General features: G+C 34.2%; 2 protein-coding genes across 10 annotated transcripts; one reads left to right on the forward strand and one right to left on the reverse strand.

Annotated features, from left to right (window-relative positions):
• Positions 1-3,555: 3,555 nt before the first annotated feature.
• On the reverse strand, positions 3,556-9,573 carry LOC107221060 (solute carrier family 66 member 3). Of its 7 annotated transcripts, none has more exons than XM_046745332.1 (5): positions 9,456-9,573; positions 6,416-6,670; positions 5,835-6,057; positions 4,963-5,083; positions 3,556-4,293 (listed from the first exon to the last, which is right to left on the reverse strand). In XM_046745332.1, exons 2-5 carry the CDS (start codon positions 6,559-6,561, stop codon positions 4,160-4,162), a joined length of 624 nt encoding a protein of 207 aa, XP_046601288.1. In that variant the 5' UTR covers positions 6,562-6,670; positions 9,456-9,573; the 3' UTR covers positions 3,556-4,159. The 7 variants fall into 7 exon arrangements, with proteins under 7 accessions (XP_046601288.1, XP_046601289.1, XP_046601292.1 ...); XM_046745333.1 differs by lacking the exon at positions 9,456-9,573 and adding an exon at positions 7,959-8,030; XM_046745336.1 differs by lacking the exon at positions 9,456-9,573 and adding an exon at positions 7,750-7,868.
• Positions 9,031-19,935, forward strand: LOC107221059. 3 transcript variants are annotated; one of them, XM_046745326.1, is made up of 7 exons: positions 9,031-9,226; positions 10,934-11,058; positions 12,363-12,572; positions 13,348-15,123; positions 15,599-15,767; positions 16,354-16,749; positions 17,010-19,935. In XM_046745326.1, exons 3-6 carry the CDS (start codon positions 12,456-12,458, stop codon positions 16,746-16,748), a joined length of 2,457 nt encoding a protein of 818 aa, XP_046601282.1. In that variant the 5' UTR covers positions 9,031-9,226; positions 10,934-11,058; positions 12,363-12,455; the 3' UTR covers position 16,749; positions 17,010-19,935. The 3 variants fall into 3 exon arrangements, with proteins under 3 accessions (XP_046601282.1, XP_015515408.1, XP_046601284.1); XM_015659922.2 differs by lacking the exon at positions 9,031-9,226 and adding an exon at positions 9,416-9,554; XM_046745328.1 differs by lacking the exon at positions 9,031-9,226 and adding an exon at positions 9,817-9,957.
• Positions 19,936-20,573: the final 638 nt, after the last annotated feature.

Raw genomic sequence — 20,573 nt, forward strand, 5'->3', positions numbered from 1 at the left:
TCATGGCAGCGAATTCCCGGCTGGGAATTCTAGCATCGGGCGCGATATCGAATCCCTTTTCACCGCTCGCGTAACTTCCTGCTCTATTTGGTCGTTTTTTGAGAATAAGATAACCTAACAAAACTTGAGGGAAAAAAGGTACGCGCCACATACCTCAAAAAGGGACGCGGGAATGCAGATTTTTGTAGAACTGAGGAGATTCCTGGCTGGTGGTCGATAATGGAATATAAAACCGTTTGCGTTAACGGTTCTTCACCGTATTGAAGTTAGTTACTTTGTCGCAACGATTTTCTACCGAGGAAAAACCGTGATTTTGCGATTTTGGAATTGTTCGATATTCAGTAAACGATGATAAAACAAAACACAATCATATTTCGAAATCTTAGTTCCTTGAAAATTATTGCAAAATTGAGAAAATAATGATTTTTTCACCAATGTTTCGTTACGATAGCGTTGCTAACTTCAACCTCGTGGTTTTTGATCATATTGAAGTTAGTAACTTTGTCGCAACGATTCGTGTTGAGGAAAAACCGTTATTTCACGATTTTGGAATTATCTGAAATTCAGCAAACTGTGATAAAACAAAGTACAATCATATTTCGAAATCTTAGTTCCTTGAAAATTATTGCAAAATTGAGAAAATAATGATTTTTTCACCAATGTTTCGTTACGATAGCGTTGCTAACTTCAACCTCGTGGTTTTTGATCATATTGAAGTTAGTAACTTTGTCGCAACGATTCGTGTTGAGGAAAAACCGTTATTTCACGATTTTGGAATTATCTGAAATTCAGCAAACTGTGATAAAACAAAGTACAATCATATTTCGAAATCTTAGTTCCTTGAAAATTATTGCAAAATTGAGAAAATAATGATTTTTTCACCAATGTTTCGTTACGATAGCGTTGCTAACTTCAACCTCGTGGTTTTTGATCATATTGAAGTTAGTAACTTTGTCACAACGATTCGTGTTGAGGAAAAACCGTTATTTCGCGATTTTGGAATTATCTGAAATTCAGTAAACTGTGATAAAACAAAGTACAATCATATTTCTAAATCTTAGTTCATTGAAAATCATTGCAAAATTGAGAAAATCATGATTTTTTTCACCAATATTTCGTTACGATAGCGTTGCTAACTTCAACCTCGTGGTTTTTGCGATTCGATGTTCCGCAGAAATTAATAGGTTATTTGAAAATTGTTAATTGTTCATGTTCGAATTCTTTACGGTTAAACAATATTATGCGATTTCATGGGGTGAATGTTTGACCGCAACTTTCAACAGCAGATAATTTACAGAGAGATTGGAGTATTTTATCAAAAGTTTTTTAATAATCTGATGTGTTCAATTTTGATGGATGTTAACCGTATATAGTTAACCCTAGTAGAAAGTGGACAAAACGTTTTATCGCAACTTCATAGAAAGCGATTTGAATATTTTACGATATTTTGAAGACGAAATATTTTATTCTATGCTCTGTCGAGCATAGAACAATTTTGTATTACAATCAGTTTGTTCGCTATTTAATAATTAGATTTTTTCTTGGATATCAGAGTTAATAAAAAAACATTGTAAACATATGACAGCCTGCTAGTTTATATATAAACATCAAATTTGTGCTTTACTAGGAAAAACTGCGTAATTGTATCACGAATTAATAAACAAATTCGTTTCAAATGATTTGCAAAATACTTATCAACGAAGGAAACAAACTATCACGACATTCGTAAAAATGAGACGAACCATTTGATTTTTTTGATGTTGCGAAAAAAGAACCGTACAATTAGCTGATGAAAATAATTAAATCATCTTTTTCTCGATACAAGAGTCGCCATTTTGTTGAAACTTTTCAAAGTTCGTTCTATACTCGCTAACGAACGAATTAGAGAAGAAAGGCTTGTGCATCGCTAATTACACAGACACTTGACGTTTCTACGTCAGTCAGAAGAGCTTATTTAATTAGCAGACCACACGTCCGAGGATTAGCGAATTATGAGAGTATTAACCCCGCAAACGTATCTAATAATATACATATAAATATACTAAACTTAACGCAGGAAGAAATTCTTCCTGCATTTAACGCGAGATCAATTATCCAGTATGCAGTATTTAATCTGCGCTGAATAACGCTTATTTATTGCAAAAAAATCACCACCGCAATAAAGACGATAAGAGAATTAAATTTGAACAATAATAATAATACCCAAAAGTTATTAATAAATTGATAAAACAAAACATTGTTTAACAAATTTTCAGTGAATTTTTTTTGTCTGTCATGTGAAATGAATTCGTTGATTTTTCTGAATACACGTGAATTTTTAAAGAATTTTCTCATTATACTTCGATGGTGGTAAAAAACGAAAATAGTTGAGGACTGAGCGGTAATCGGAACCGAAAATTTCTCTCAGTGCGTATGTAGAAAAGAAAATACTTTCATCGGGTGATCGACGGCTTCTGACAGGCTTTGTTTGATCTGGGATGAGATTTTCTGGCAAAGCGAGGGATGTTTGCTGGGTGAGAGCCGGAGAAGATGAAGAAGACTATGATTCGGGCGTCGGGCTGGCTGCCAGATGTGATCGTCGTGTCCTCGGTTCATTTTCATGGAAGATCGTTCCCATATGCGATGCGAACACGTGTGCACGGCCTTTGCAGCCTGGTAGAATCCTTGTGCACTTTTAAGTACGTCTCAATTCTCGACCCCAAGCATAGCAGAACCTCTTGAATATTCCGGAGGTAAAATATATGCATGGGGTTGAGTTTTGACTAATTTGTTAAAAAAAAAATTTCTTCTTCATCTCAGAAACGGGTTCAAAAGTTTCATTTGGATATAAAAATATGCCTGTTAAAATTTCAGCTCTTAATATTAACGTCAAGAGGCCGCGCAACGCACTTTTTTATATTTCAGAAGAATACGGTGAAGATAATGGTTTGATTTTTATAACTTACTAACGATGCGGCATCGTACAAAAAATTGACAGACATATTTTTGCAGAGAATTGAACAATCTTCAAGAAAGATCTCTTATTATTGTTTTCTAATAAATTGATTTGTTCAAAAGTTATTCAATTAAATAAATTTAACTTTGACCTTGATTAACTTTTGAACGAATGTCTTTATCAGAAAATAATAACAGACCTTTTTTAAAGAGCGTTCAATTCTCTGTAAGAATATGTCTGGGAATTTTCTGCACCGTGCATCGTTAGCTAGTTATAAAAATGAAATCATTTTTTTCATATTGGGATTTTTTGTTTCTAAGTATAAACGTTACTTTTTTTTACTTCAGTTTTACCCTACGAACTTGTTCTATACATAGCGAAAAAAAAAATCTTCGTCGGAGGATATTTCTTATATCTGATTTCAAAGTGTCTACACTTTTGTCACTCAAAGTTTTCCCATATTTTCAATAATGTGGGGAAGATATGTTTATTTTTTTAATATTCTCTCCGGCTGGTAGTTTTTAATAAATTTGAATGGTAAAATTTCGAATTTCAAACGCGATCTCGTGAAATTGGATTTAATATCAAATTGCATAAAATATCAACTAACAATTTAATTATTATTTTGGTTACTCGCATCGATACACATTAGAACATTGCGTTTTATTATATAGATTTACATTTTTGAACATTGGGTAAAGACTAACAATTAAATTCAGAGATTCAAGTACTTTTAGTATAAAGTTAGCATACTAAAATAAATTGAAATTACGTCGCTTACGGACAATTATACATGTATAATATAATGTCCGATCAACACAATATCTTTTATTTCCATTTAAATATTATTTTGTGATGCAAAACTAGTTTTTTTCAAAAATTCTGCATTCTTCGATGAGCAATTCTGCAATATTAATACGTAATGCGAAACCAAAAGTAAATATAAAATGAAGGATAAATAATACGATAGACAAACAATTAATAATATCTGATACATACGTAAGTGAACACGTAAAAATGTATTAAAAAATAAATTAATCATGCCGAAGTATCGATGAATTTACGTTTTCGTGAAACGAACACATCACGTGTAAGTGATACTAAGATTACTGTATATTAAGTACAGAAATTTCATTTCTAGTCGTACGTTGTAATCGGCAAGTCTTAAAACTGTGAGACGGTTTGTTACCACAGTTAATAATGTTCAAAGTTAAAAAAAATAAACTAATCATGCTTTACAGTTGATCGCCTGTAATAAATAGCAGAGAGCATAATGCTGCCGCTTAGCGATACGGAGATGATGAAGTTGCTCAATAAAAGAAGATCGGCCGAGTCCATCCAAATTGTAAAAACCCTTGCTGTAAAAATATATGAATTATTTTTTAGTCCACAGCAGGAGTTTAAATATTGATCGTTAATTAATTCTAACATTTAACCATTTACAAGTGTAATAGCACTGCATGTTGTACATATTTGCTTACGATATAAGTCAACTGGCACGAATTAATTTTTCTGACAGTATTTTTATGCGAGCATTTCTTTCTCAAACAGTTTAGTTTACATGTAATTGTGAAATTAAATTACTTGCCAAAATCTATCGTTCCTTATAAACTTGTCACACATTTGTTTAAAGCAATACCATTTGATTTGTATAAAGTAAAATTATAGTTGGGAAACAATTGCATGGTATTCTATAAAAAATAATTCATCCTTGAACACATAAGCAACTATAAATTAATAATTATATATAAAATCATTTGAATAATTCTGTGAGAAAATTTTACAAATTTTCAATTTTAACATCGACGTAGGTAAAAAATGAAGTAATAATATCCGAGCTCTACTTCTCGTGTAATATTAAACATTTACGGCCGTGCTGAAGATGCGTAAAGATAATAAACAACCTTATCGACTTCCGTTATGCCAGGTTTCTGCTATCACCGACCTGATAATACGACTTGTATATATTACGTAGATTGCCACTAGTTATAAGAGTTTAAATATTTGAATGTTAATATAATACTCACTAAGGTTAGTCAATGTTGAAATAACCCAGGTTAGAACAGAGATGGATTCGCTATTTTTCGCCCGCAATATCGCTGCCAATTGTGCTATTTTACTGGAAGCGGAAATCGGCGTACACATCGGCTAAAAAACAAATAATATTGATAAATATCACGTGAAGAATGATATTGGTATTAATTTAAAAGTCCAGCTTCTCTTTAAGAATGAATGAAATCGTCTAGACACGTGTAAAAAAATGTTAAATGTACAGATTTAACTTCTAAGGAAACAGGAATTCACATTTATGATTGCATGTTCGTTTTTACCTTGCCGTCAACCGTTTAAAAATCATATATTTTACTCAAACTGTATCTGGAGAAACTTATTTGAATAATTGATAAGTAATGTAGGATGACGTGAAAGGCGCATGAGACGTACAGTCAAGTCAACAAATAACATTATTCTTCATCGAAAATTCACACGTTCATTGACCAATTACGATCAACGATAGCTCAGTTTAATCGTAAATTAATTATCCATGAATCATACTAGTCGGATTTTTGATCACACAAATGTACTTCTTGGCGAATCACAAGTTATCATCTGTGAATTGCAACGATTATGTACACGTCGATTTTTTTCTATATAAATTTACAACTTGTAAGGATTTATTTTAAAGAAAACTATAAGTTATTTTTCATTACAGTAAAAAATAAAGAAAAGCAAAATAATATGATTTCTTTGGCGTTGGTAATTATACAACGATTTATATTGAACTTAATGAGGTTCGAGTAATACTTTTTGAAACTTTGGTTGAATCACGTTTTCGTTACGACAGATTTACGCGCTGACTGTACCTTCCATGGTATATATTCTTAATAACACGTAAACCAACCGCTAGAATCGTTAAAGCAGTCTTCGGTACGATTTGGAATAAAAAACAGCCGAAAATAAAGAAGTATAAAGCAGCTAGTAAAAATGAGCTCGGGCTGATTAGATCCAAGTACAATAGAACCAGATATATGATAATAAGGTCTTGAAGCAGCAGAACCGGATACTCCAAATACGACAGGAATGAATATTCGTTCGTATAATTGTAGCTGGTCATCACTGTGTAGCTGAAAACAACGCGTTAAAAGATTATATCAGAACTCGACGTATGAAACAGTTCAAACAGTTAGCAATAACTTTACATGTGTGAACAGAAATTCTCACACAAGCAAGTTTTACTTTTCAATGTATAACCGATAGTGTAAGTTGTTTTTTCAGTTTATCGAGCCTAGTTCTATATTTCTAGGAAAATGTCGAGTCGTTTCCATTGTTTTTTTTTTTTTTTTACTTAGAATTATATTTTTTAACGAATCTATACGTATATAAATGACCTGAAGAAATTTTATTGAGTAAAAAATATTTGTTGATTGTGCCGATGCGTTTGGATACCTATCCTTCGTACGGACGTTTTTTTAAGAATAGTACCTTGTAAGTTCCAAGAACAATCCTAGAAGCGAGATTCCTGCAGCTGTCTTTAAATTATATAAATTCATTATTTGCGGAATCTTCTGCACTAAACACATCAGTATTGTGATGATGCTGAGAAAGTCAGCAAATAGTTGTAAATACATTGTTGCGGTTGAATGTTGCAAACTTTTTCTGTACGATGATGTAGTCCTTGATCTCAAAGGCCTTTTTGTGGGTACCTTAGAACTCACATTTCGATTTTCATTCCAAATCCTGAAAAACAGGTAAAAACATAATGTGAATTGTCCTTGCCATCATTTTGTTTGGCTTAAAATAGCCCGCGATGCTTTATGAGTAATGAGAATCGTAGTACAGCCGAAATAAAGTTAGAAGTGTAACAATGGCGGCCATGTTGCTGATTATGTGCATGTATTTCAATTTGAACTGTCAAATGTTTTAAAAACTGTTTCTTCTAACTTTAATATTAGACGAATTTGTGGTTGACTTCGGTTATTTCAGGCTAACTCACAATCAAACATTTAAATCTAAAGAATCATTTCTGCATCCCAAATTTGGAAAATACGTCGAATTCATAGTGGTTTACTGATTATCGTCTCGTTTCAAGCAAATGTCAACTGAACATACCACGTCTATAAGTTACAACTTGATCAGCTAGTGATGGTTATTAAGTGCAAAGGCTGAATAGTGAACAATAATATTATGAGCATGTCTTCCTGTGAGCCTTTCAACGGTACTTTAAATTTATCTTAAACCGTACATAACCAAGGGTAAACACGTTTTTCTATAACACTGCAGTAGTATTGCTATATTGATAATACAACACCTACGAACAACACGAAATAACTGCTGAATATAAGAATTACGACTTAGCAATTCTAGAACTGCAACTTTCAAAGTTTACACCGTCGGTCAATCTCGTGCGTTATGTTATTCAAACAGCTTCGCGTTGCTTGCGCAATTGCGAAGCGTCTACAAGCGAACTAGTAAGCGGTTCGACAATACCTAAACTGTGATCGTATTACATAAATAGATGTGCGTAGACTACGGCTGGGGACAAACTGTTAAGCGAGCTAGAATAGCTCCTGGCCATTCGTCTGGTGTCTGGTAAACGCGCCAAGGTCGGATGCTGGGAACTTCATCGTTTAACAGGAGCGCAACTAGAAATTCTGTTCTGTCGCAAATTTTTCGAGTGGTAAATTTGAAAAAAAATAAAAATAAATAAATAAATAAAATTAAAAACCGAACCACCATACTGTATTTATAACTGTATCCTACACCGTTTATCACGCAAGAGATATTTTAAAGTTTCGAAAGTATATTTGAAACCTTACTTTCGTTACACTCGTTTTCAATCAAGAGTACTACGAAGAATTATACACCGGGTATGTTACGTGTAGTATAACAGAATCTGAATCTACTTCTGTTTATAGAATAGAACTCCCGTGATATTACGTGCGAATTCGTAACAGACGAACGATGTACGATGGCGGATTTGAAATTGTGGAAGCAGAATGAGGATTTTTCTACAGAACCCTCATACCTTTCTTTAAGCTACGCCAGTGCAAGAAGGCTCTATGAATGCGGAGAGCCTTGAGCAAGCGCCACTCGCGACTGTCAAATCGACGGTGAAAAAGATGCGCGCGCTTTATTCCGCGCAGTCGCTGAGCGTAATATCTTCGAATTAGACTCGTAATCACGCCACGCGGTGCTGCAGGCCAAAGCATAGATCAATACACACACCCGGTATTGTTTGATGTTAAATATTTATCGAAATGACAACAATCTATTAGTCTGCATTGATCTGATTTTTTGAAAAAATTTTTTTTCTTTCAATAAGGTACAAGTTTAGGCCCTTAAAAATACGTACATTTATTGAGAATCATAGAGTTTCAAATATGTTTCCAGATTCGCGAGTATCCAACTTAAACAAAATCCCAATACACCCAAGTCTCAACTGTCCATACCTGTATTTTTAAGAACAATCGAACATCGCCCATTTACAGTTAGGCGTCGATTTTACTGTGTCTGCCTTAATTGATGTTACGAATCTTATCGCGTTGGAGAATTTTGCCGAAAAAGTAATAGATCTTCATCTTGAATTATACTAGATACGTTGCAAGAGTTAGAATTAGCATAAAATGAAGCCAATAGAGAAATATGTCAATGCAAATAATATTTGCGAATTTTTCGCAGATTCAAATCGTTGCAGGTTTCGATTTGATCTAACTTCAAATAGCATCTGATTTCTGTGCCACTTGAGCCTGCAGGCTTATTTTGACGATTTAATTTGATGAAATTTTAATCCGTGGATAGCTGACACAGAACGAACAATCTGATTAGTCTGATTCAACAAAATACTCCAGGTTGCCGCTTCATATCAGATATTTGTCGACAAAGCTCCGCGTGGCTGCTACTGTTTAACAAAAATATTCGGGCAGAGATTTTGTCACAATACAATGATATAATTCGGTGAATCTAACGGAAAGGGTCAATAACACAGGTCAATGTCGATCCGTGTTAGAAAATCGGCAGGAATAGCGAGTAAAACCGCGGCGTGTCGATAAAGCAGAAACCGGTAATTCACTGTGTTCACTCCTGATGCTGCTGTCGTCAGGTCTTTGGACAGAAGGAACGGGGGGAACAGAACCAATATGGAGTAAGTGGGATGTGAAGATCTGCGTTGTCTTTTAAATATTGATTTGTGGTGTAGGGTGAACGAAATGTTGTCGCCGAATGAATTAATCCAACTTTTTATCGTGCGGGGAATTTCATCGGATGTAAATAATGCTCGCACGGCGTAATACCGAGGTATGTTCTCGATTTTTTACACAAGCTTATACAGAAACGTCAAACTAGTCGCAATTACTACCAACGCCGCAAACATCGACCGCGCCGGGACATCAAACTCATTATATTTTAAAATAAGGCATGGTCCCTTTTAGCGGATATGTTTTAATTACTGGCAATGCGCGATATATATCTGTCATAGTCAGGGGTCAGCGGATTCTGGGCTGTGGCTTTGGCGGGTCATCCTTACCTTCGTTTCACGTCCCCCCATTACTTTCGATTCGCTAAGGAAACCTCCATTTCTTACTACCATTGATGAGGATAAATAGGTTGTACGATGTACGATCACGTAAGTAATTATTATCCGGTATATGGGTGTGCTCATCCGCGATTTTCCCTCCTCTCTCTCTTTTTCTCCATCCCTTCCCTACTCTCTTCATCCAATGCTGACAAATTATTCCTGTTCTGTTGTTCTCCGACTCGTCACTCGTGTGACAGCATAATGTTTTGCATTCCAATTAATAATGACTCATCGCTGTAACGTCTGCACCAATAAATTTTGTCTCTTCCAAGTAACTCTGTGCACAGTTGAAAAAAACACTCGGCGAGTATCAATTCTTTTTCTCACACAGATGCTACAATTTTCGTTAAATAGAGTGTTTTGTGATTATCGTTCAATTATTTTCATCATTTTTTCTATCAACAATATTCTTGTTGCTCTTTCACATTCATCATTTTCAACCAAACTTACAGTATGTGTTACATTCTTTGTCAACATAATCTGACTACTACAAGTTTGAATGATAGTGACAATACAAAAAATTTCCTGATAATCTGAAATTTAGTATCACCGAACTTTGTGTTTGGAAGTTTTTAACTTAGTAGCGAAGATACTCGTATGATTTACATCCCGCGTTTTGTTCGATTAATTCTAAGGGAACGCCTCTTTATGTTTGAATCTTGTCACATTCAGGCATAAGATACTTTGCGTGTAATTAAACACCCAGAACTTATATTAATTATTTGATAATCGTGCAGGGGTTCGCTTATTATAATAAAATTGTAAATTTGTAGAAAATTCATGTAATACATAATTGTGTGATATAAACAGAGTTTAATTAAGAAACATATCCAGCTTATTATCAAATTTCTTTTTTGAATATCGTATGCATACATTTCATTTCATTGATTAACTTTATCTGCTATAAAATTAGAATGATAAAAATGAACATTTTTCAAAATTTATCACGTCGAGGAAATCCTTTGCAACTTGGAAAAGTGACAAAGATGAGGTGATATTTTATGGAACTGACTGATCTACGACTAATACGAGTATCAGCGGACAAATTTGAATTCTTATTTGGTCTGAAATTGTACATAAATATGACATTCGATATCAGTATATGCGTTCGATTTTTTACGGTATCTCTACTTGAAGCATTAATTAACATTTTGATGCGGCACATCATACAAATTTCTTTTATCTTCCAACAATCGCGTGTGTTGTTTGAATTAAACTTCGTTAGAAGTCATACAAGTTATTTTAAGAGAATCAGATCGATGAAATAAAATGCTACTTTTGACATTCAGGAGAAAACTGGTATCACACATTTGATATAAATTAATACCAGGCAATATTAAATTAATTTCAGAATATTTAAACCGATAGTGAATTAGGCTTCAAATTTGGAGAGCTATTTTTTATTCAAACTCTTTATTTGTTTTTAGATCCTCATGGCGCACGAAAATGGTACCATTGAATTCGCAGACGTGAAAGCGAGAAGACTGTCTGCAGTTTGTCATGACTGTGTTTCAAAAGAACAGGACCTCAGCTTTGAAGTTGTATAAGAATGGTAAAGCCAGCAAATATAATAATTTTGTCATAAACAAGTAAATATTTGCAATTTACTATCATCCATTCATTTGTTACGTACTCGGCTTGTATGATGAAAATTTTAAATAACAAGCACTTTGACCCTGGTATTTTTTAAATTGCCGATTTGATATCTTATATTTATTAGAAAACAAAAGTTTGATTTGGAGAAGAAATATATCTCACAAACTGAAACTTGAGGTACGTTTTGAATGTCTATTGAATCACTGAATAAAAATATGAAAAACTTCGTATTATGCTTAGCATATTTTAATAATTTATGAGTGAATAATTCACCTTGAAAGAAACACACGTACACTCGCAGAACCGAATTACTAAATATACCAAATCCAAACGTTTGGTGTAAAATAGCATGGATCAGCTACAAACATGACAAAGAACGTGCATAAAAGAAAAAACGAAGAAAAAAAAACGTGTAAATTATACTAAGCATCAATGCAAACGCTTGTACACGATTAAGATGGCTGCGACAGATACACTTGAGATAATATCGTGAACATACAATTCCTTCCAGTGTTTACGAGTAACGCTGTCTAAAGAATTCCAAAGACCAATCAGTCTTGTGAAGTTTAAGTGCGATCTTAAACACTTCAACATTTAATGATTTATGTCATAAATTTTTGCCCGCAAATCAGAATTAATGTTTCTTGTTAGTTGAGAAATAATTTCCGTTTAAAAATTTATTTGTCACATACAGCATTTTTCGTATTTTCAATACAAGAACAATCCAAAATTAATTTGCAATGCGACATAAAGAGTTTTACGATATTTGAAAACGTTTCAGAGAACATAGCAGCATTATTTCCTTCTCACACTGTTTTTCTTAATGTGGAATTTACGGTATTTGCGATGTTCTACGCGACAGAAATTAACTCCAACTCATGATCAAAGAGTTTTTCTACACATCAGGAATTTAAAAACGCTTAAATATTGATTTATTCATGTGCAATGAAATGCTGGCTGAAAATAGCAGTACTGCGAATCGATCGTTTCAACGATATATTTATATACTATAAGCCAAATGAATCATTTGAATCAATTAAGCGACAAATACTGCTTTTACGCTTACCATGGAATATCTTTAAATTTTTTGTGTCACGCAATGGTTGCATTTGAAAATAAGAAACTCATATACCTTGAAAATCTAAGTACAATTGGCCTCCGTTCTAATGTATTGTACCGTAAGAAAAATATTGAACGAATTTTGATTGATATGTATATATTGTACCGGTTAAATATCACCTAATCGTATTAAATTTACAGATGGAAAACCGAATGCAAAAGGAATTATGAGAAAAAAAGTACATTTGATTTGGTGAAAATATTTGGAATCGCGTTAGGTGTAGGGAATGTGAAATGGACTCCCCGCCATCATGCTCGCTAAGTGCCACTGGGCCACTGAGTGACCTGGGCAGCAGCGGACTTGGAGGTTCGATATCCAGTGATTCTGTACGAGCACATCTTGCTATTGAGGTGAATAGTTGAAATATCGAGTTTTAAGCCGTCTCTTAAGTTGTCTAGATAATTTTAACCTCCAGAATAGTCACTTGAATAAATTCATCTCATCTTTCATCTTGTAGAGATGATGAGATTCGAATTCATGCTTCGTCTTCATCGATATAAATCTGCTCCAGTTGATCTTCATCTTTTTTGTTATCGGTATAAAGATAGAAAAAACTGCTTACTGAATCACAGCCAACGATATTCAAAGTCGAAAGACTGATGTAAATTTTGTGAAGACAAATAATGTCTTCCAAACAAATATTTTTTTGGTCCCTGACTAGAAAAATATTTTTAATACTCTGACTAAATTTTAATAGATTTCCCCAAATATTTCGTATCTTCACGAAATTGACACCAGTTAATTCCATCAAATTTTGTGTCGCTTCAAAATCAAGAAAAAAAAATCAAAAATTCACACTTACGGCATAATTTATTTATTTTCACCACCCATGAAGAAATATTCTGTTTCAAAACAACATTTTTTTTTCCAGCATTTTAACAGTCTTTCGTTTAGATTGCAATCTTTTTTTTTATTATCGAGGTGAAAATTAGGATAATGGCGTGTTTTGCGATAACTGCATAAGAAATTAACTTTACGTCTTATCCATAAAAATGTTTTGTGCAAATAATTGTATCATCTTTATCATCCGGATGATAATTAAATAATAATTATGTTTCACAACACTGTCGGCAGAAGAAAACTAAACAAGTGCTTACGAGTAACGTTCGTTCTCTTGGTCAACAGATGTTGGAGAGCGACGTTGAAAGTAAATCGTTATCTCAAGACTCGTTTGATTATTCCGATGGTATGTGCGGCGAGAATTTCAACACTTTGAAAAAGGGACCTGGCTGGGCAGAGATGGACGGTAAATTGGAGGTGGAGGTTGTCGAGGTGGCGATCAAACCTCCGCCAGAATTTCAAGACAGCCCGTCTCCGCCAGACTCCGTATCATCGGCAGCACCTATTCTCAGTTACACCCGTTCAACGCGGCATCCAGCGCCTCGATGGATAGACAAAATGGCCGAAATGTTGATGCAGGTGATAGTCGAAGAAGCTCTAGTCATATCGTGCAGGATATCCTGGCCCGAAGGGCGGATAGCGCCGGGTTCAAATCCTGTGCCGATAGTTGCAGCGAGTGCGCAAACCTCTCGTCTACTTTGGACATCGGACATGCTGACTTTTTCACCGCCGTGTCAGGGTTCGATGGCAATAACGCCGTACAGCACGTTGAATCGTCCGAACTCTCGTTGCTCCTTATCGTCTTCGCGCTTGTCCAGTTCTCACAATTCGTTAAATACCTCAGGATTAAACCACAAAGTGGACGACAGTAGTTTCATAACGTCGGCAATGTCTCACGACGTTTTAACTACTAGTGAAATAAGTGATATGTACAACGTGCCGTTTGACTCCGACATTTATACCGTACCGATAGATATGGTGCGACCTTTGCACGAACTTAGAACCCCTCAAAGGCCGAAAAGACACAGACATCATAGGAAGAGGCGGAGAAACGTATCGGCCAGTTCACAGAGCGAATTGGAAGCGCACATTCAACAGGCAAGGCAGTATTGTGCAAAACCGCGCGCCATCACCCACGTTATCAAATCGCAGCGATTACTGACCGAAGTTTGTTGCAAAGACGCAGCCAACGGAAAGCGGCACAGCGTTCCGGGGACTTCGGGTCGTCATCCTCCTCACTCGTCCAACAGTCAGGCGCACAATATTGGCGAACCTATCCACATGACGCTACACGAAGTGCGACAGTATTTGCAAACGTTATATTCAAGCTCCAGTGATTCTAGTGAAAATAAAATAAAACGTGATAAAATACCTGCGAGTCAAACACCTATACATCTAGCAGTGCCAAAGGGTATTAATATTAATATTAACAATAACAATAGATATAGCAGTCCACATACGGACTCGTTGACGGATACACCAATTTCTAATAAGCCGAACAATGGTCTAGTTAATAATAATAATAACTCTAATTTTAGAAAGTATAAAAAGCAAAATGCGTTCGCCAATATGAGAAATAAAAAGGTCAAAGATGAACAGCAGAAGGATAAGTCTGACACGGAAAGGGAGAAGATTAAGAAGTCGCAGCGCAATTTTTCCTTAAATTTAAAACAAACCCTTTGTAATATCTTTAGGTTTAGGCGGCTCGGCTCGCCTGAACATTTTGTAGGTAAACGAAATAGCATCGTACAAGGTGATATCGTTGAGGAGGAGGAGGGCATCGACTCCGATCAACATACCAATAACAATAATACCACAACTAACGAAGTTGACGGTGCTGTGCAAAAGTTACCTTTTTTTAAACGCGCGCTACCTCCTCTGCCTAAGAGCAATGGACAGGTCGGAGTAGAACAAGCTGAGGATGCGCTCGCAGCGATGGTTGCCAAGCCCGAGTCTCCGACTCCTTCGCCTTTGGTGCCCATTGATCCGGTGAAAGACGACGAAGAAGTCGCCGAAGATACGAGTATGGATTTCGCCGCTAGTATTGAAAAAGTGAAGGATGTGAGTAATTTATAAGACGTAACGTATATTTTAGTATCGTTGATTTATCGGAAAGTAAAACGTAACAGCATCTATGAGGTTGAAGTATAGTAATGTTAAACATGACAAAACGTTTGTAAAAACTCGCTACTGTTTTGCGAACGTAGAACGATTTTGAAGTAATAGTTTAGTTTGTAGAATGTGAGTAGTATTTTTTATATCAATACAGTTTACTGAATCTCAAAACGAAATCCTTATTGTAATTTTTTCCAAAGAATGCATCGTCGTCTACACTAAACACTAACGTTACAAACTTCAACCTAATTAGTATCTCCAAAAAAATATTATAATAAACATATCATTGACCACACTTATTTTATATTTTTGGACATTATTCGTTTTCAAAGGCATTCTTATTTATCATAAAGTTTTGTAAATTTGAACTACTAGCCAGTATTAATCATGGAGTAAAAACTATTCGACATTTTATTTATAGTATGGCTGGTATTGGGGACCGATATCCGGGGAAGCGGCTGAAAAAATATTATCCAACGAACCGGATGGATCATTTATTGTACGTGATAGCAGCGATGACCATTACATTTTTTCATTGTCATTTAGACTAAACAGTTGCGTCAGACATGTTCGGATAGAACATGATCAGGGTGAGTGCACTATTAATGTTTCCTATCGGTTATTTTTTATTTTCTTTATATCCATTGCTAGAACTTGAGACAAAATCTGATTGGACAATTAACTGTTTAGCAGAAATTTATTCAAAGGAATTTATATAGAGGATTTCAAATCGTTTCTGAAGACTAAACTTATCAACGTCGAATATTTAAAAATCTTTTTCTAAAATCCCTGACTACCGTTATTTATTTTTCATTGCCCGCATGTATTGTGCTTGTTATAAATGTTTTACAGGTAAGTGACATATTCTGTACATTCACCCTTTTATCGCACACGCAAATTATTCAGTTGTTTGTGTGTTTGACAAAATCGTTTCACGCACTCTTGTAATACTTGCATAATACAATAACAATGATTTTTTAAATTCATTTTGAATAATGCGGGTTCTGAAAGCGAAACATTTTTTTCTATATAAAATTTCTATATAAATATCTTGCTAAATTGAAAAGAAATCTTTGCATACTTTTTTGTTCTTTAATATATGTAGTCCAATTTTAAAAATGTGTTAAAATACTTGTACCCAGTAATAATGTGAACGTAACGTTTATTCAAATGCAGGCAACTTCAGTTTTGGCAGTTGTACCAAATTCAAATCGCACACAATTGTGGATTTCATCGAGAATGCAGTAGAACACTCACGCAGTGGGCGTTATCTGTTTTTCCTTCATCGGCGACCAGTGTTGGGTCCCATGCGCGTACAACTTCTTCATCCTGTGTCGAGGTTCAAGCAGGTTCAAAGCCTGCAACACATATGCAGATTTGTTATACTAAAAATGGTGCGCAGGGATCTAATTCCCACCCTGCCTTTGCCTCGTCGCCTCATCGATTACCTAAGTACGCCGCATTACTACAGCGAACAGCTTGCTGAACAAGACGATCGCGCCGAATCACCGGTCAGTTCTTCTACTGGTGAATTAGAAAAGATTTGTTTCACACCGCAGGCTTTATCGTGAGGTACGCATAGTTTTTTTCGTCGATATTTATCTTTCACATGTTTTATTGCCTATATGGAAGATTGATTGCAAGACAACAGTTCTTTGAGTTTCAAAATTTATTTCCCAATTATCTCAGGTATAATATAAATACATCAGAATATATAAGGTAGTGTTATGAATTTTAATTTAATAATTGCGCAGTTTTCATTTATCAAATTACTGAAATACTTGTTCTGAGGTAAAACGGACTTTTAAGTCATTATGAATAATTGTTTTCAGACTTTGCCAGAAACTTCTTTCCAAGGAAAAAAATGTGACTCGAACAAGCCTTCTCGTAACAAAAGGTAAATCTGTGGGGCAGCACCTAAATCTATGCTGAGGATTTGCGATTAGTTGTTTTTTATTTATTTTTTTTTTGCTGCCATACACAAATACATAAACTTGACTTATACCTTACAATTATCCTTTGGAGTCATAAGTTATATACAAAACAAAAACAAAAAGAAAAAACAAAAAAAAAAACAGAAACGAAAAATAATAACAAAAACAAAAATGAACTGTTATTAAACCTAAAAAACGAATATTTGTATCAATAATTTTATTAACCAAGTGATATTTCTGTAGCTGGCCTGTCCGTAAAATCGGCCAGTCCGTTGATCAGTCCAAATTGTTCGTGTTTATACGTAAAAAAATAAAATCCAAAATGTCCATGAGAGTATAAATAGTACTTTTGTCCCAACGAGCTTACAGTAAATTTATTGAAACAATATTCAAGACTGGTGTAGTCAATTAATCAATGATTGAGCTAAAAGTTCGCTAAATATCGCCATCATCACCATTTCGCTTTCAGGCTGTTATTCATTCTAATTACTTATTCATTTTTTCAGAACAACGTAACGCTGAAATACTGTTTTATTAAAAATTTCGACCAAACATTTTTACATTGGTTCAAAATATTTAGTAGAACAGAATTTAAAATATATTTGTTTCATTTTGTCACTGTTTTAACCAGACATCGGTTAACTACTGCGTATTATGTCGAATACAAAGTTATAACGGAATCTGAGATCAAGAAAATGCAATATATCAGGGTCAAACCATTGAATTGCTTATTTTGGGCTGTGACATATCTTAAAACTGGAACAATACAGGCCTGGCTACATGAATAGAATCTTCGAAATTTTAGTCTCTACAATTTGATGCTGGCAGTATGAATAAATAATAACTTTATTCTGTTCGCGTCTAAAACGAAGCCTCAGGAAAATGTTGTGATTACATAAACCCTAGTCTTGTCCTGTTTATACTTTTTGTTGGTGGATCAATGACGTGACGACGTCATGTACTTCATCGACTTGATAGTTGACAACACTAAATTATCGTCCCTGAAAAACCCAGGTGCCTCTAGTCTGTACACGGGCTGCAATTTGTCTGATTTGTTAACGATTACCGGCCTCGTTGTTACTTCTTTAATTTTTCTGATGATAACTTGTATATATATATATATGTATGCATCAAAATATCTTGTTATTGTAATTTTAATGCATTATTTTATCGTACATTATCGAATTTTAGTTATTCATTCTTAACATTCCTGTAATTTATGTTTATTAGGATATATTTATTTATTTCATCTAGAACGTAACTGATTTATGTAACAATGAATTACATTCATCCATCCAAGATGTAATACAAAATGGCGACACTGAAACTAAAACAGAATAACAATTGATAGTATCAGGACTTATTTAATTCTTTTAAAACTGTAAGTTGTAATCTTGAATCTCATCCATCGCAACCGAAATATTAATTACTTCCCATATTTCTCATAAAAAAACGGATCACAGGTTATAGTGGTTCGTGACGTAATTGTTACGGTAATAATCTTTGAATCCCTGTCGCAAACTAGATAAGTCCTTGTGCTATCCTTTCTTCCTGCGGTAATCGCTAATTACTGTGTGTAACGTAAAGTGCATGTAATATCAATGCAGTACTGATAATTTCAATTTTTCTTTTTTATGAATGTAACGACGAATGTCAAACGATAAAAACAAATTTCATCGCATCACTATTTTATTGATTTTACTAGTAAGATACAGTTAATAGAATATCTTTATTCTTATTTCAAATATTTAATTCAGTATTTTTATTTACGTGACAGGGTATTATTTTTCAATAATATGCTAATTCTTTTTCTGTGCTTGCCAGTTTTGTGACGTCACTTGAGTGAACGAAAATTGAATTAATTATTTTGAAATATTCTTGGAAAATATCTTTAGCTTATTTCATCTCAGTGTTTGCATCATTACCAAAAAGGAGGAGAGGAGAAGATATTTACCAAAGTTTTGGAAATTCTCTTTGATCTTATTTAATTACACATTTGCAAATGATGATGATGTATTCTTTTTTTGCCAATAATCATACTACATTTATAAATACACGATGTGCGTATTTGTACGTTCGAATACGTTTCATGGTGCTTCTGGAATTGTTATAGAAAAACTTGACTAGATGAAAGAAGAAACATATGTTTTGAATTGAACAGTTTTCTTTGATCAACTACCTGCTACTGCCATTTTTTTTTATCTTTCTCTTTCACACATCAACCATGTACTTATGTAATTTATTTGGATGTAAGAAATATGTGAAAGTTACAACTGTATACGGGCCTAAAACGAGAAGTTGCAAGAGCTTTGTACTTTTATATTATTAAGAAAAAACATATTGTTCTTTTCAACCCTGCTAATAGGGAAGTTGCGTAATACTTAAATACCCGAATTTTTCATCGAAATGTATGCTTTCGATCGAAACAAGCTTTGCATCGATCAATACTTAAAATATTTGTCCATATGATCGCAGAAAATCTGTACAAAATTTCCATTCAAAAGATGCATTTTTAAACTCTTATTCATTTGAAAACAATCCACAATCAATTTAGTACGGATGGACAATTTCGTCAATTCCAATTGCCAAGTAGATCGAGGATAATAAAAATAACATTGTGTCTTTAATTATGCATCTTCCCTATTCTGTCTGAGCGACTGTTATAAACCTTTAGTGAAAAGCCCCTTTTATTGATATAGAAATAAAAAATCTTGTAAAACCACTGCAGTACTTGCACATCTCTTGCATATTAATATATTGCATAAGCCTTAGAAAAAAGAACATCTGGAGTGAAACTTAGAAAATAAAAAGATTTCCTACCACACAACCGAATACATAAGGGAACAAATTTCATCCCAAAACAGCGAATCTGGAATTGAGATGTATTTACAAATCTCAGATATTTCAAATCAGGTAAATTACCTTACCTAATTTATGAGTACAATATGTAATTCAAATATATCGTGCAAAAGTAACAGCAAAGAACGTTGACTTAACTCTACCTAAAGATGGTTAGTATTATTAGTTTACAAGCAATCCGTTATTAGGAAGATATATTTAATTTGTAATCAACTCAGTATTATTCCAAGAAAAATATTTAACATGTTTTTCAATTTACATTGAACAATAATTAATCGCTATCAAGGAAACAAATAATTGTTACATTACGGACAGACCAGCCGTATGATTATTTAATTTGTTTAATACATGTTATGTCATGTTTGTACAGTCGTTTTTCCATATACTTACCCACACCTGGAACTTTGTTTTCAGTAGTTTGTGCCGAGTCTGGAATTTGTATCTTTGTTTGGTTTTTTTTAGAGCCATTCAAATTGAATGGATCGAACGCATACCTCGGCGAAATGGTGAAATCGAATGAAACATATTTCATTAGAACTGCATTCTTTACTGATCATTGAATACAGATGGACGATGGGGAAAAATATATATCACAGAGATAAC

This window comes from Neodiprion lecontei, chromosome 7, assembly GCF_021901455.1.
Source record: "Neodiprion lecontei isolate iyNeoLeco1 chromosome 7, iyNeoLeco1.1, whole genome shotgun sequence".
Classification (NCBI taxonomy): domain Eukaryota; kingdom Metazoa; phylum Arthropoda; class Insecta; order Hymenoptera; family Diprionidae; genus Neodiprion; species Neodiprion lecontei.

Coding starts and splice junctions, on each gene's coding strand:
- LOC107221060 (XM_046745332.1), bottom strand. CDS start 6,561: ATGTATTTACAACTATTTGCTGACTTTCTCAGCATCATCACAATACTG. Junction 5,084..5,834: donor CTGCTTTAACGATTCTAGCG/GTTGGTTTACGT, acceptor TTTGTTTTTTAG/CCGATGTGTACGCCGATTTC. Junction 4,294..4,962: donor TTCAACATTGACTAACCTTA/GTGAGTATTATA, acceptor ATATTTTTACAG/CAAGGGTTTTTACAATTTGG.
- LOC107221059 (XM_046745326.1), top strand. CDS start 12,456: ATGGACTCCCCGCCATCATGCTCGCTAAGTGCCACTGGGCCACTGAGT. Junction 15,124..15,598: donor GTATTGAAAAAGTGAAGGAT/GTGAGTAATTTA, acceptor TTTTATTTATAG/TATGGCTGGTATTGGGGACC. Junction 15,768..16,353: donor TCGGATAGAACATGATCAGG/GTGAGTGCACTA, acceptor ATTCAAATGCAG/GCAACTTCAGTTTTGGCAGT.